The sequence below is a fragment of the Raphanus sativus genome, unplaced genomic scaffold (assembly GCF_000801105.2).
Source record: "Raphanus sativus cultivar WK10039 unplaced genomic scaffold, ASM80110v3 Scaffold2603, whole genome shotgun sequence".
In the NCBI taxonomy this organism is placed as follows: Eukaryota; Viridiplantae; Streptophyta; class Magnoliopsida; order Brassicales; family Brassicaceae; genus Raphanus; species Raphanus sativus.
Window position 1 is genome coordinate 1 of NW_026617911.1, and position 14,771 is coordinate 14,771.

The window sequence follows — 14,771 nt, forward strand, 5'->3', positions numbered from 1 at the left end:
TGATACAATCATCTGACCGGAACAAACCGGGTATAATAAGTTTAATTTACTAAACCGAAATACAATCAATTAGGCAAATAAACCAATATTCCCCCTCAAGATGGAGCGAAGATATTGATGAACTCCATCTTGCTTAAGATATGTCTGAAGGGATTTGGATATAACGGTTTAGTGAGAATGTCCGCGAGCTGGTTCTCTGACCGAACATGAAGAGTCTTGATCATACCTGACACAACACGTTCACGAACAATGTGACAATCACGTTCAACGTGCTTCGTCCGTTCATGGAAGACAGCATTGTTGGCGATGTGAATAGCGGCGGTGTTGTCGCAGTAAAGAGGAGCAGGGCCGGTAGGAGCAATCCAGAGATCCTCAAGAAGATTACGGAACCAGATCATTTCACGAACAGCTTCAGACATGGCTCGATATTCCGATTCCGCAGAAGAACTGGAAACTGTGTCCTGTTTGTTTGACTTCCAAGCAATAAGAGCAGAGCCAACAAATACACACAAACCAGAAACACTGCGGCGAGTATCAGGGCAAGAGCTCCAAGAAGCATCGGCAAAGGCAGAGAGGCGCAAGTCTGAACTAGAAGAGTAGAAAAGACCTTGTCCCACTGTTCCTTTCAAGTAGTGTAGCACTTTGTAAGCAGCATGGAGATGAGGAGCACGAGGAGAAGCAGTGAATTGACATAGTTGATGAACGGCAAACGTTATGTCAGGCCGAGTAAATGTCAAGTAAAGAAGCTTCCCAACCAGTCGACGATATACTTCTGGTTTCTCCAATAAATCACCTTCCTTTGCAGACAATTTGACACTAGGATCCATAGGAATTGAAGCTGGTTTGCAACCAAGAAGACCAGTTTCAGTTAAGAGGTCCAAGATGTACTTCCTTTGACAAAGAGTAATTCCAGCAGATGATCGAGCTATCTCAAGGCCTAAGAAGTACCGAAGTGTGCCCAAATCTCTAAGCTTGAACGAAGCCTCAAGAGCAGCCTTGAGAAGTGTTGTAGCATGATCACAACTGCTAGCTATGATGATGTCATCAACGTAGACGAGTACAGCCATGTATACACTACCAGAGTTCTTGATGAAAAGTGTATGATCACCTGATGAAGTCTTGAAACCCAACTGGTGTAAAGCAGCTGAAAACTTCAAGAACCATTGGCGAGAGGCTTGTTTAAGGCCGTATAGGGACTTCTTAAGCTTGCAGACTGCGTTTGGTGGGAACGATTCCCCCTGTCTTGGAGAGTATCCAGGAGGTAAGGTCATGTAGATTTCCTCCTCAAGGTCGCCATTGAGAAAGGCATTGGAAATGTCTAGCTGAGTGAGTGACCAACCCTTAGCTGCTGCAACGGCTATAAGAAGTTTCACAGTTGCAAGCTTCGCAACAGGTGAGAACGTCTCAACATAGTCTAAGCCTTCTTGTTGAGTGTATCCCTTTGCAACCAGACGTGCCTTGTATCTCTCAATAGTTCCATCCGCATTGAGCTTAATCTTATAAACCCACTTACAACCCACTGCTTTCTTTCCTGCAGGTAGAGAACAGACAATCCAAGTGCCGTTATCCTCAAGAGCAGTGACTTCTATACCCATAGCATCGCACCATTCTTTGATCTTACAGGCCTGAGCATAGGTGCTTGGTTCAGGGACACTGTTAAGAGCATTGATGAAGATCATGTATGGATCAGAAAGCGCATCGTAGGAAAGAACATTAGAAATAGGATGTTCAGTGGAGCAGACTGCAGATGAACATTGATAATCTTGGAGATGTCTCGGTGGCTTAGAGACACGTTTGGATGGAGCAGGTACCTCTTGATCAGGAACAGACGGAGTAGAGCAAGAGGCAGGTGCAGAAGGCTCAACAGAAGTAGAAAGCCGAGGAAAGAAATCCTCATAACCACTAGGCAAAGATGGTTGTAGATATGGGAACAGAGTCTCATGAAAGACAACGTTCCGTGAAATAAAGACAGTGTTGCTTTGAAGATCAAGGAGCTTGTAGCCTTTGTATCCCGAAGGGTAACCAAGAAACACACAAGCACGAGCTCTGTCTTCAAATTTGTGTCTTTGCTTAGGAGAAGTACTTGCATAACAGAGACACCCAAACGTCTTGAGGTTTGTGTAGTCAGGTAATTTGTTATGAAGCATTTCAAACGGAGTCTTGTTGGAGATGACTTGTGAAGGAGTTCGATTGATGAGGAAAACCGAAGTCAGTACACAGTCCCCCCACAAGCTCAGTGGAACACCAGACTGGAACATCAATGCACGCGCAACGTTGAGGATGTGTTGGTGCTTTCTCTCCACTACTGAGTTCTGCTCAGGAGTTTCTGTACAGCAGTGATAAGAAACAATCCCCTTTTTCTTGTATAAAGCGTCAAAACGCAGTTCCGGTGCATTGTCTGAGCGGACTGATTTCACTTGAGCAGAGTACTGCGTCTCTATCATCTTGATGAAGTCTGGGAACACAGTAAGAACGTCACTCTTCAATTTGAGAAGATAGATCCAAGTGACTCTCGTGTGGTCGTCAACTATGGTAAGAAAGTAACGATATCCTTCTTGTGTTGGCTCAGAGAATGGCCCCCAGACGTCAATATGAAGTAATTCAAAAGGATGAGAGCAAAGCTTAGGATTAAGGGTAAAGGATAGTTTCTTTTGTTTAGCGCGATGACAAATATCACAGTGCAAAGGTCCTTTATTCTTAGCTTTTGAAAATCCAAGTACATCATGAAGAAGCTCAAGTCTTTTAAAAGATGTGTGGCCAAAACGTTGGTGCCAAATAGAAGCATCAACAACAGCGTTTGAACGAAAAGAAGAGGTTTCTAAAACTGCAGTTCCAGCTTCTTCAAGATCCAGAACATACAGGTTTGCCATCCTTCTACCTCTGCCAATCATCGACCCCTTGGAAGGATCCTGTATTTCAAAACATCCAGAATCAAAGGTCACACGAGCACCAAGATCTGATGTTAAACAGCTGATGCTCAAGAGGTTCAAACGGAATTCCGGTATATAAAGAACATTCTGCAAAGTCAGAGTGTGTGTGAGGGTAATCTTGCCCACTCCACCAACTCGAATAGATGAACCGTTAGGAAGATTCACAAGAGGTTTAGCAGAAGTGTCAAGAGTAGTAAAAGAGCTACGATCATGACATACATGATGCGTAGCACCGGAGTCAATAATCCACGTTTGTTGATCAGTAACGCAGTTAGCGAAGCTTAAAAGACCAACGAAACGAAAAGTGGAGGAAGAGAAAGAGATACCAGAGGGATCATGCTGTTGGATCGCAGAGACAGAGGCAGAATCAGAAGACTTCGTCTGAAGTTGACTGCTAAAATAAGCAATGAAGTTCTGAATCTGGTCTTTGTTCAACTGGCCAACCAAGTTATCCAAACCAGAGACAGGAGATGGCTGACTAGAGACGTTAGCAGCAACAGCAGCAGGTTTGGATCTATCAGGTCCTGGCTTTCCTTTCTTCCATCCCACGGGATACCCATGGAGTTTGTAACAACGATCGATGACATGACCAGTATTACCGCAGTGAGAGCAGATAGCACTAGACTTCTTGTGGAAAGCATTCAACGTTCCAGGTTGAGAGACGGAATCATTTGAAGTGCTACCAGAAGGAGTCAGTGCAGAGGATTGAGAGGGATCATTATTGACGTGAAACGCAGCAGGAGCAATCACAGAGTTAAACTGACGTTGGCTATCATCTTGATCGAGGATGTTACATATCTCAGCAAGGTCTGGTAAAGGTTTCTTCATGATGATTTGGCTGCGAATGATAGAGTACTTTTCATTCAAGCCAGAGAGGAACTTGATGATACGGCTTCGCTCAACCTTTGCCTTAGCAGAACGTTGACTGACACAGTTGAAGGTGTTACAACACAAGCACATCTCTGGTGGTTCAGCACCATCAAGGTTGTCCCAAAGAGTTTTGAGTGCTGTGTAGTATCCTGAGAGATCCAGAGAACCTTGACGAAGGTCTTGGATTTGTTGTATCAGCTGAAAGGTTCTAGGCAAGTTGGTTTTGTGAAAGCGATTGTGTAAATCATCCCAAATCTCAGTGGCGTCATCAAAAGATAAAATGCTACCATAGATCGGCTTTGTAACTGAGTTAAGCAACCATGATTTGACCATGCTATTACAGCGTGACCAGATGCGAAACAGAGGGTCACCTAACGCAGGACGGCGAAGAGATCCATCGACGAAAGCGATCTTATTCTTCGCGTCAAGAGCGATTTTCATGGCAGAGCACCACTGAGTGTAGTTGGATCCATCCAGCTGTACGGAAACGATCTGCAAGCCTGGATGATCGGCGTGGTGGAGGAACAGCGGAGAGTGAACGCTATCAGGGTTCATCACGGCGGCGAGAGCAAGCGAACCAGGAGACGGAGCTACAACGGCTTCAACAGGGGAAGCAGAGCCACGAACAGGGTTCGAGCTACCAGCACGTGTAAAACGACCGGTGCGACGACTACGACGGAGAGTAACAACCATCGTGACAAGAGCGACGATCAAAAGGAAACCCAGATAAAGTGAGAAACGAGATCTAACAGTGAAATGAGAAAGAAATCTCAAAACGGAGCTCGATCGAAACGAAAACGAAAGGAGAGAACGATGTTGAGCTGAGCTCAACGCTCTGATACCATTTTAGTGTTTCAGATGAACAGAAATTGGAGCTTCTTCCTCAAGCAAACATGGAGAAAAGATGATCTCATGAGAGAGAAAGAGAGAAGAAGACGACAAAATAATGAAACTTTCTGTTAGCATTAAAGTGTGACGAATGGGTCACATATATACAGTTGATACAATCATCTGACCGGAACAAACCGGGTATAATAAGTTTAATTTACTAAACCGAAATACAATCAATTAGGCAAATAAACCAATAAGCTCGTTAGGAATCTAACGGAAGCAGTATCTAGACTAAACGCTAAGCTGTCCGAAACCAAGAAACACGAGATCAGTGTTAAAGAGAGCAGCGGTAAGAAGGCGTTTCCGGTGACGAATCACAGTCCTTTCTGGTCGGAGAGATTCGAGTTCACCTCCGCCGTGAAGCTAAACTCCGACGCGATCACGTGTATCAACGTGTTGCCGTTTAGAGACCACGAGGGTTTAAGCAAGTACTTCGCCGTCGGGGACTCGAGTGGGAGCCTCTACGTGTTCTTGAGAAACGGCGACGTTTTGGTCGAGTTTTTCACCGGGTGCGATTCGCCCATCACCGCGATGGTTTCTTACGTGTATAAGAACGAGAGCTTCGTGGTGACGGGTCATCAGAGTGGGGCCGTATTGTTGCATAGACTCAGAGAGGGCTCTGATTTGAGTTCTGCTTCGATGGAGAGTGTTGGTAGATTTGATGGCACTGAGGATGGTTTGGAAGTAACGCTATTAGAAGTGCATCACGTGGGTCGTGTTAGGTACATATTAGCGATTGATCTCACCGGAAAGCTCACGGTTTTCACCGAGAACAGAACGGTTCACGGCTCGGTAACCCCCGCGAGCAGACCACTCGTCTTCTCGAAGCAGAGGCTGTTGTTTCTCACCGAGACTGGCGCTGGTTCGCTAGACTTGAGAACCATGAAGATCAGAGAATCAGACTGCGAAGGTCTGAACAGCTCTCTAGCGAGAACTTACGTTTTCGACGCGTCGGAGCGGTCAAAGGCTTACGGATTCACATCGGAAGGCGAAGTCATCCACGTGTTGCTCCTCGGCGACGTCGCGAACTTCAAATGCAGAGTGAGGTCAAAGAAGAAGATTACTCAGATACTACAAGAAGAGCCCGTTGCGTTGCAAGCCATCAAAGGCTACCTCGTGCTAGTCAGCGAAGAGAAAGTGTTCGTATACAACGTATCGACACAACACTACGTTAGAACCACGGGACCACGGCTTCTCTTCCCCGCTGCGTTAGAAGATCTCAGGTCGACGTTCTTGAGACATCGATCTACAACCAAGTTTGTAAATAAGGTTGCTCCTTTGATAGCAAGCGACCGGGAGAAGCTTCTTGTGATGAGTTTAGGCGAGGGATACGTGGCTACGTACAAGTCAAAGCTTCGGAGTTCCAAAGGAGAAGTCAGCACGATGCTTTGGAGCAGTCCCGTCTTCTTCTTTCTACTGTTTTTATTCGGCGCGTGGCATTTCTTCGCTAAGAAGAAAGAGTCTCTCACGGCTTGGGGACCTGACGATTCTTCTTTCGCATCCTCTTCTTCTTCTGCAACAACAGAACGTGCTTTCTCTGAGCCATCGTCTAGGAGAAACAACGATGATCTGATGGATATTAGAAGAAGATATGTTTCTCCATCACGTTACCGTCCTGGAGCAGCAGCAGGTACTTATAGGTCAGTTGCTTCTAATGAACCGACCTCGAGAGCGACGGTTGATGCTACAAACTATAGAGCAACCGGGCAGGAGATGAAGTATCGTGGTGGGTCAGGGCTTGATTCTTCAGGTGGTGGGTTTGGTAATAGAAGAGAGAGTTTGTTTGGTAATAACAAAGCTTTAGACAACGAAAGTTGATGACTTTTTTTTTTCTAACGTTTTGCCACTTTTTTTTTGGTTACCGGTTAACGCTTGAAGTTTTTTTTTTTGTATTTTGTAACACTCCGGCGAGAAAATAATGTTTATACCGGTAGCTTTTTTTCTTTCTCCGGACACATCTTGTTTAGTCAAACTCTTGTAGAATTGAATCGTTGAGTAATTTTTTCTTGTCGCAAGGCAATCAAGTTCAGGATGAGATTGAAGATGACAGTTTTCAATATAGATTATAGTTTCAAGATCCAAAGATCTTAACAAGACCTCAAGACAGTAAGTCTTTAAGCTCCCCAACTGAAGAATGTGACACTGATTCTTAACAGTCTCAAAGTCATGGCCATGCTCCTGTTTTGGCTTTGTTATCTTGCAGCTTCAAAAGGACTAGGAAGATGTTATCCCGGTTCGGTTTGGTACTTTCGAATCCGGGATGCTATCTCGGTTTGTATCGGTTCTCCCTTTTATTGAAAGGGTAAAATAGTCAAAGCACAAAACTATAAGCCTCATCAATAATCTTCTCACACATTATCTTTCTTTCTTCCTCCCAAAACACACACAACGGACACAACACTCTGCAGGAGTCTGTGTTTACTCACATATTTGGCGGGAAAATAACTATCAAGGTTCTTCTTCCTGATCGATACATTAAGTGAAACAGAGGTGGTTGGTTATAGAAAAGTTTTATACGGAGAGCGCACTCAAGGTGTTCGACGTAATTCCGCAAAGAGACTATATAAGATGCCGCCACTAGAACCGATTCGATTCTTGAGGAACAGTGTGCTCGTAGTTCTTGGTGGGTTTGTGACCATAAACGTGGTTTCCGCGGCAGCCATTGGTGCTTTTCGACTCGCTACAGAAGAGAAACGGAAGAAGAGGGGGTCGGCTTGTGTAGCGTGTCGTGGGAAAGGGTTTTACATATGCAAAGTGTGCAAAGGGAACGCAACGATTGAATGGTCGCCATTGTATGATCCCGTTTGTATCAATCCATGTCTTTGCCCTACTTGCGATGGTCACAGGTATCAAAATGTCTGATGAAGAACATATCTAATTTTGGTTTCTGTTCAACAAAAAGAAAAGACGGATGGTATCAGATTGTGACAGAACTGAAAATCTGGTTTGTTTCTTTTGGTATTTATTGCAGGGTACAAAGATGTCTCAACTGCTTAGGGAAGGGATACTGGTGATTCTTTTGAGTCTTCCTTAGGGTTAGCTTATGGTTACATCATCTTTGTGATCATCTGCATAGAAGGTGACCTGGACTGTTGTAGTTAATTGGCCGTAACTTTATAGTTAGAACATGGAATATATATATGTTGAGTTAGCTACAACAATAGTTTAAAGAGTTTAATATAACCAGGTTAAGAGACAGTTGAGCATGCTTGTTGGAATCAATTTTGTTAATACAACAATATGTATTATATGCGTCATATGGCCGGCTTGGAACTTAGCTTTTATTTTTATTTTTGCTTATTTATTTCTCTTTCGTTCTGTATGTTAATATGACATTTGATCAAGATAGATTGTTGAATTAATTATTTGATACTAAATCTTAAGCTATTAAATAAGTACTGTAGTTAAGGAAACAAAATCAATCTTTTATAGTTTTTAAAAATAAAGAAAACACACAAGGATTTGAACACACAGAGGAAAGAATATCAACTTGGACTACTTGCTGCGTCTTCTCTTCTCAGAGAAACTCAAATAAATATGGCGGGTCGTAGAGGAGACAGACTCCATCAAGTCCGCGGATGTAGAATAGCGATCGCCATCCTCGTCGGAATCCTCATCGGCTGCATCTGCACCGTCTTGTTCCCAGATGGCTTCTTCAACTCGGGATCATCTTTTACAGTAAACGAGCAACGCCTTTCGCAATCAACGACCTCTTCTAAGGTACTTACTTACATCTCATGTATACGTTCACAGGTCATTGTCTTAGAAAGCTCTCGTTTCACGATGTGAATGTACTGAACAAGTTACATTCATTGAGTTGGTTTCTCTTAGGGAATGTGTTATCAGGGCTGGCCTTAGAGATTTATGTGAGACTTGAACCAATTATTGATTTAGCAACAAAATGATAAATACATAAAAAGCTGAATCTAGAACTATATTTGATAGTTGATGGATATGAAGATTTGAGTCTCTTTCTAAGTTCGTTTGTTTTAAGAATTCATCATCTTCATTGGTTACAAATTGCATTTTTTTGTTCAGTCGTTATCTTTAGGTCCATTATCTTGTACTTGTTTTGATGTCAAGTCCTCTGCATTCGAGTTTAACTAGTGAGTGAGATTCACCTTCTCTCTTTTAAAAAAAATCTTTTTCAGGTTGGACAGGCTTCATGTGAGTCGTCTGAACGGGTCAAAATGCTCAAATCAGATTTTGCATTGATCTCTGCAAAGAACGCCCAGTTGAGGAAGCAGGTCAGAGAGCTTACGGAAAAGGTACGGTTAGCTGAACAAGATAGAGAGAATGCAAGGAAACAAGTCTTAGTTTTGGGAACTGAGATCAAGGCTGGAGCTTTTGGAACCGTCAAGAGTCTCAGAACTAACCCAACCGTGATCCCTGACGAGTCTGTTAACCCAAGACTAGCAAAGCTATTAGAGAAAGTAGCTGTTAATAAAGAGATCATTGTGGTTCTTGCAAATTCAAATGTGAAACCAATGTTGGAGTTGCAGATCGCTAGTGTAAAGAGAGTGGGTATACAGAACTACCTGGTTGTCGCGTTGGATGATTCCATAGAAAAGTTCTGTCAATCCAACCAAGTTGCGTATTACACTAGAGATCCAGATAAAGCGGTGGACCTGGTTGGGAAAAGCGGAGGCAGTCACGCTGTCTCAGGGCTGAAGTTCCGCGTCTTGAGGGAGTTCTTGCAGCTTGGTTATAGTGTTCTTCTCTCGGATGTGGACATTGTCTTTCTTCAGAACCCTTTTGGTCATCTCTACAGAGACTCTGACGTAGAGTCCATGAGCGATGGCCATGACAATAGCACAGCTTATGGGTTCGACAACGGGTTTGATGAACCATCCATGGGATGGGCTAGGTATGCTCACACGATGAGGATATGGGTTTTCAACTCCGGCTTCTTCTACCTTAGACCAACTCTTCCTTCAATCGAGCTACTCGATCGCGTGGCAGACACGCTCTCCAAGGAAGATGCATGGGACCAAGCGGTTTTTAATGAGCAACTCTTTTACCCTTCGCATCCCGGGTACACTGGCTTACACGCTTCAAAGAGAGTGATGGATATGTACGAGTTCATGAACAGTAAGGTCCTTTTCAAGACTGTGAGAAAGAATCGTGAACTGAAGAAATTGAAGCCGGTGATTGTTCATCTGAACTACCATCCGGATAAACTCGACCGAATGCAAGCCGTGGTGGAGTTTTATGTTAATGGCAAACAAGACGCCCTTGATAGCTTCCCAGATGGTTCTGAACGATAGAGATATGAATGCTTGTTACGCAAGGTATCAAAAAAGAGAGAGAGAGAGAGAGAGAGAGAGAGGAAGAAGACAAAGAGAGTGTAAGGTTTTGGACTTATCTGTGTTTTATCCACAACAAAAGAAGACGTTTAGACTCTTCTCTGTAATAACGCAAACATCCCTTTTGTTTGTGGTTTCAAATCAAGTGAAACCCCACACTTACCCTGTCTTGTTTTTTTCTGAAGGATTTGTTTCAGCCTTGTCTTTCCTCTGTATTGTATTCCTCTCAGAGCAGTTCTCTGTTTTTTGCTCTGTCAAGTTTCCTTTTGTGCTATGCAGACATTTCCAAGCTCAGAAACCGTTCTACTACCCTCGACCTCACCACCTCTGCTGCGTAATCCCAGCGGTGATGACGTGGACATCGATTTCAGGGATGTCTTCGGTGGTCCGCCTAAGAGACGGTCCAAAGTTAACGAACTCGGTCGACATAGCTTCAGTGATACAGCTCTCAGGCGGCTTGACTTCATGGTCGACAACAGAGCGCTGGTCCCGCGAGATGACCTTTGGGATGGAAGTGACGAGAAGCCTGTTTTCGGGGAAGACACATCCATCCGCCGTCGTTTCACCGCTGACGATTTCTTCGACGATATTTTTGGAGCGAATGGATCTTCATCATCATCACCACTTCCGGGTTCCCGGATCCTTAGCCCGGCTCAGCCTATCCCTCACGAAGCCGAACCTCCTGCAAGACAAGTCAAAGCGACAGAGATTCCCACGTTTGGTTCAGCTACACGGAGTTCGAGCAAGAGCAATGAAACTGCCTCGAGCTCGCCTTTGTCAAGAACTTCCGATATGGCAGGCTCTGCTGCCAAATCAGGTCCAAAAGTCGTTGTTACTGGGAAAGGCAGGCAGTTTCACTTCTCCATCTACAAGTGGACTAATAATGGAGTTCCCGTTGTCATTTGGGGCAGTTCTAGATTGAGCTCTATGGCTAAAGCTGAGCAGACAGCACCGAGTGATTTGCAGTCTACTACTTTTGAGAAGGCTGGTAAAGATAAAGCAGGAGTTAGTGGGTTATCTGGTTTGACAGAGGAAAAGAAGACCTCGCAAAAGCGTCCTGGTGTTCAGAAAGTGGAGGAGAAAACAGAAATTGCTTCAACGTTGAAACATGCCTTCTCTGGGGATGTCTTGAAAGCGCATGAGGCTAGTGTGAAACCTCTACATTCATGTTTAGATGATAAGGATGAGAGGCAAGGTTAGTTTTTGAAACACATATACATGTGTTTGGTTGGTTTAGCTTTTCTTTTATGAACTTTGTTTTGGTCTTTGTCATTGCAGGTGAGGATATGGTGTGAGAGAGAGAAGTGAGAAAAGAAAAAATAAAATCTAAGAACATGCGAAGCTCTGCTGGAGATTCAAGAATCAAAAGGGAAGCACAAGACACCAGAAGTAGCCCGATGCCTGATAAAGCCAGCTTCGCAAGTACAGCCGCAGCACCAGAAGTTGGCAAAGATGGAGTCAAAGGAAAAGTGATGGACTTTGTTAAGATTTTTAGTCAAGGTGGGGAATCTCTTGGACAAAGCTCTAGATGGAGAGCTCCCGTCACTGGTATCAAGAAAGAGGGAGCTAATACCAAAGAAACTGTAAACATTTCTGATCAACAAAAGAAACCGATTCCAGAAATCCCAGCTATGGTACTTAAATCTGAAAACTAAGTTATTGCTACTGTTTCTTGGTTGTGATTCCTTGTTACCTGTAAATAAATCTTCTTGCAGGATCGTGACCAGAAACCTTCACAGGCAACTCAGAAAAAGGTTCCAGATCGAGTGAGTGTAAACAGTAATAAGCCTAGTGGTGCTACTGAGCAAGAGTTGAGGCAGGAATCCAGCACAAGTAAGTTCTTGGATTTGAAACCTTCTTTGTCACACTACAGAACGAAATGACATATGAGCTCACTGGTTTTTCCATCTATCAGCAAATACTACCTCAGAAGATATAGACGAGCCCATCCATGTTAATCTCCTGGTAAAGACAAACATTATGTACCATATAACCTCTATATGTTTGTGTTTATAGATGGGCGTGGAACTTGTAATGTACTGCGCAGGTGGAGGATATAACACAAGATGAGAAAAATGATGCTGAAGAAATCCAGGTAATACTTACTAGTGCAACTGCAAAGAGATATATACTCTGTTTCTGATACTTTATTCCTCATTAACGAATATAGAACATCGATGCTAAAATCCGAAAGTGGTCAAGCGGAAAGAGTGGAAACATTCGGTCTCTCTTGTCCACGCTGCAGTATGTAAGTATTCTATCAGAGGTAATATATTGTGTCTACCTATTTGCACCAAGTAATGAAGCATTACTTTGACAGATTCTTTGGCCCGGGAGTGGATGGAAGGCGGTTCCACTTATGGACTTGATAGAAGGAAACGCTGTTCGAAAATCGTACCAGAGGGCGTTACTAATCCTTCATCCAGATAAGTTACAACAGAAGGGTGCTTCTGACAACCAGAAATACACGGCTGACAAAGTTTTCGAGTTATTACAGGTTCTCTCTCTCTCATAAGCAAATAAATGTTTGTGATGATTCAAAAAAAAAAGAGTTGCAGGATCGTTTGAATCTAATTTCTTTTTTTTTCTTTTGCTGGTTCAATCTTGTAGGAAGCATGGGACCATTTCAACACTCTCGGACCGGTTTAAAGGAAGACCAGATCTTTAGTCTTTTAGTTCTTTACGTTATTTAGAATTGTACAGTTACGGTTCTGAATCGAGATGTTGCAGAGGTTTTAATAGTCACACACACACACAGGTTTACACAGTTCTTGTTTGTTTGTCGATGAGGCTTTTAAGAAATGATGAGACCCATTAATAAGGAATTAGCTTAAGACATGATACATCAGACAAGACAGCACACAACGGTTTCAAACATTTGTAAGGGAACATAATGATCATACATCTTTAACATTTGTTATCTACAAATAATGCTCTTTTGAAATTAAATTCATGAATTGGACAAGGACACCAACACTCCAATGCTTCCATGGAGAGAAGGCTTTGTGTCTGCATATATGGATAGTAACTGAGAATAACAAATGAGATTCCATAACGATCCAGAGATACCTGGAAGAAGAATAGCTTCTCCCTTCCAAGTGTTCAAAGTCAACCACGAGCCTTACCGTTTCCAAGTGTAAGCTCCAGATCCTCCATACCAACATCATGTATCATCTCTCCTTCCCATGGCTTAACTCGGCTATTCTCAAATTTAAACTCAGAGCTTTGACCAATCTCTTGAAACGCAGCAGCATTTGGAGACATCATCTGAGGCACAGGGGGTTTCACAAGATTGAAGGTAGGAGATGTTGGCACCACAGAGCCAGAGAAAGGCTGCTGTTGAGCAAACTTCTGAAAGCTTATCCAATGACCAGAGTCAACAGTTGACGCATCAGACTCATCACATTCAGGTATAGTAGCCGGAGCATGAAACTGGCGATGATGAGTGGGACTAGCGGGTGCAGAAACCGCATAGAAAGGGTAGTTAAAAGACGCCATTGATTGTTTAGCGTTGGCCATTGACTGCTTAGCAATAGTATCCCAGTTGGGTAAAGGTTTAGGGTTCTTGGAAGTTGGAGATGAGAGCGGCGGAGTGACGGGGCAGCTGTTTGAGATTCTGAGGGAAGAAGAGAGGATGGAATGCCACCGTTTCGGAGGAAGGGGAAGAAGGTGGAGCTGTTGTTGTTGGGTTCACAACGAGAAGGACTGGGGAAAGATGAGGAAGAAGGGCTGACTTGGTAAGAAGGAATGGGACTTTGAAAGGCAGAAGAAAGAGGGCTTTGGTTTTGAGATGAGTAAGGATACGACGTCCCAGCTATCTCACCAGGTAGAGGCTTGCATCCCTGTTGACTCAGATGAAACAAACAAACAAACAAACAAACAAAGTCAGACTCAATCAGACATGCTTAATAGTTCAAGAAAGCAGAACTACTCAGAAAACTAAGACAACTGTTTTAGACAACAAAAAACTGCCAAAAAAGGACCAATGTCATGAGGTTCCGACATGTTTGTGGGGCTTTTGTCCTAACGAGCATTAGTTATAGAACCAAATCAGCGGTAAGGAGATAAATGCATAGACTTTGGATTCAAGTAAAGACTTTAAAAAGCATGCTAATAGCTCAAGAACGCCACTGAACTGCAATTGTTTCAAAGATTTTTAAATCACCAGAAAACTTAGACAAGAAGTTGAGGTTCCGACATGTTTTAGAACTGCTTCTTACAAAAAAACACATTATCACTCTGAGATTAGTAATAAATTTTTTTTGCTAAATTAGCATTTAAGACATGTTTTAACTTTTTAGGACATTAGATCCGTTTAAAGACATGATCTTTTAATCTAAAGAAGGCTCGAAGCTAAGATTTGTGATCGAATCAGATTCAAGCCCGCATTTGAAAGTCATCAGATTTCAAATATCTATACAAGAGATAAGATCAGATCTGAAAAAAAAAAAGATAGGGGAATTGACCTTGCGATAAGTGGTGCCATCTTCTTCAACAACCCAACCAGCTTCAGAACAGAGAGCCTTGAGGACCTCATTGTTATCGCAATGTTTTGGGAGATTGTAATCGCCTTGTGCTCTCTAGCCCTGTGTATATCTTCGCTGCCACGGCTCTTCTCTCCTCTCTCTCCTCCGATTGTTCTCCCTCTCTCTCCACGACGGTTTCCTCCTTGCTGCTGCCGCTGCAGCTGCAGCTGCTGCTGATGTTGTCGACGTAGCTCCATCTGACGTCATCCTCTTCCCTCGAGCTTTGATGAGGTGAGGAGGGTGAAGAT

General features: G+C 43.4%; 4 protein-coding genes and 1 pseudogene across 4 annotated transcripts; 4 read left to right on the forward strand and 1 right to left on the reverse strand.

The window, feature by feature from the left end:
• The first annotated feature begins 4,746 nt into the window (after positions 1–4,746).
• On the forward strand, positions 4,747–6,690 carry LOC108816892 (uncharacterized membrane protein At1g75140). The gene is made up of 2 exons (XM_057000431.1): positions 4,747–4,770; positions 4,890–6,690. Exons 1-2 carry the CDS (start codon positions 4,747–4,749, stop codon positions 6,507–6,509), a joined length of 1,644 nt encoding a protein of 547 aa, XP_056856411.1. The 3' UTR covers positions 6,510–6,690.
• Positions 6,691–7,013: 323 nt separating this feature from the next.
• LOC108817217 (protein BUNDLE SHEATH DEFECTIVE 2, chloroplastic-like) lies at positions 7,014–7,800 on the forward strand. The gene is made up of 2 exons (XM_057000430.1): positions 7,014–7,537; positions 7,663–7,800. Exons 1-2 carry the CDS (start codon positions 7,260–7,262, stop codon positions 7,703–7,705), a joined length of 321 nt encoding a protein of 106 aa, XP_056856410.1. The 5' UTR covers positions 7,014–7,259; the 3' UTR covers positions 7,706–7,800.
• On the forward strand, positions 7,671–10,247 carry LOC108817216 (arabinosyltransferase RRA2). The gene is made up of 3 exons (XM_018589860.2): positions 7,671–7,770; positions 8,213–8,411; positions 8,843–10,247. Exons 2-3 carry the CDS (start codon positions 8,229–8,231, stop codon positions 9,956–9,958), a joined length of 1,299 nt encoding a protein of 432 aa, XP_018445362.1. The 5' UTR covers positions 7,671–7,770; positions 8,213–8,228; the 3' UTR covers positions 9,959–10,247.
• Positions 10,248–10,258: 11 nt separating this feature from the next.
• On the forward strand, positions 10,259–12,744 carry LOC130505816 (J domain-containing protein required for chloroplast accumulation response 1-like). The gene is given in 8 exon segments (XM_057000428.1): positions 10,259–11,192; positions 11,276–11,631; positions 11,713–11,830; positions 11,913–11,962; positions 12,045–12,092; positions 12,168–12,245; positions 12,318–12,494; positions 12,608–12,744. Coding segments are annotated over 8 exon segments (1,788 nt in total). The 5' UTR covers positions 10,259–10,270; the 3' UTR covers positions 12,647–12,744.
• A 45-nt stretch (positions 12,745–12,789) lies between these two features.
• Positions 12,790–14,764, reverse strand: LOC130505817 (protein BRASSINAZOLE-RESISTANT 1-like; annotated as a pseudogene).
• Between the last annotated feature and the right edge of the window lie 7 nt (positions 14,765–14,771).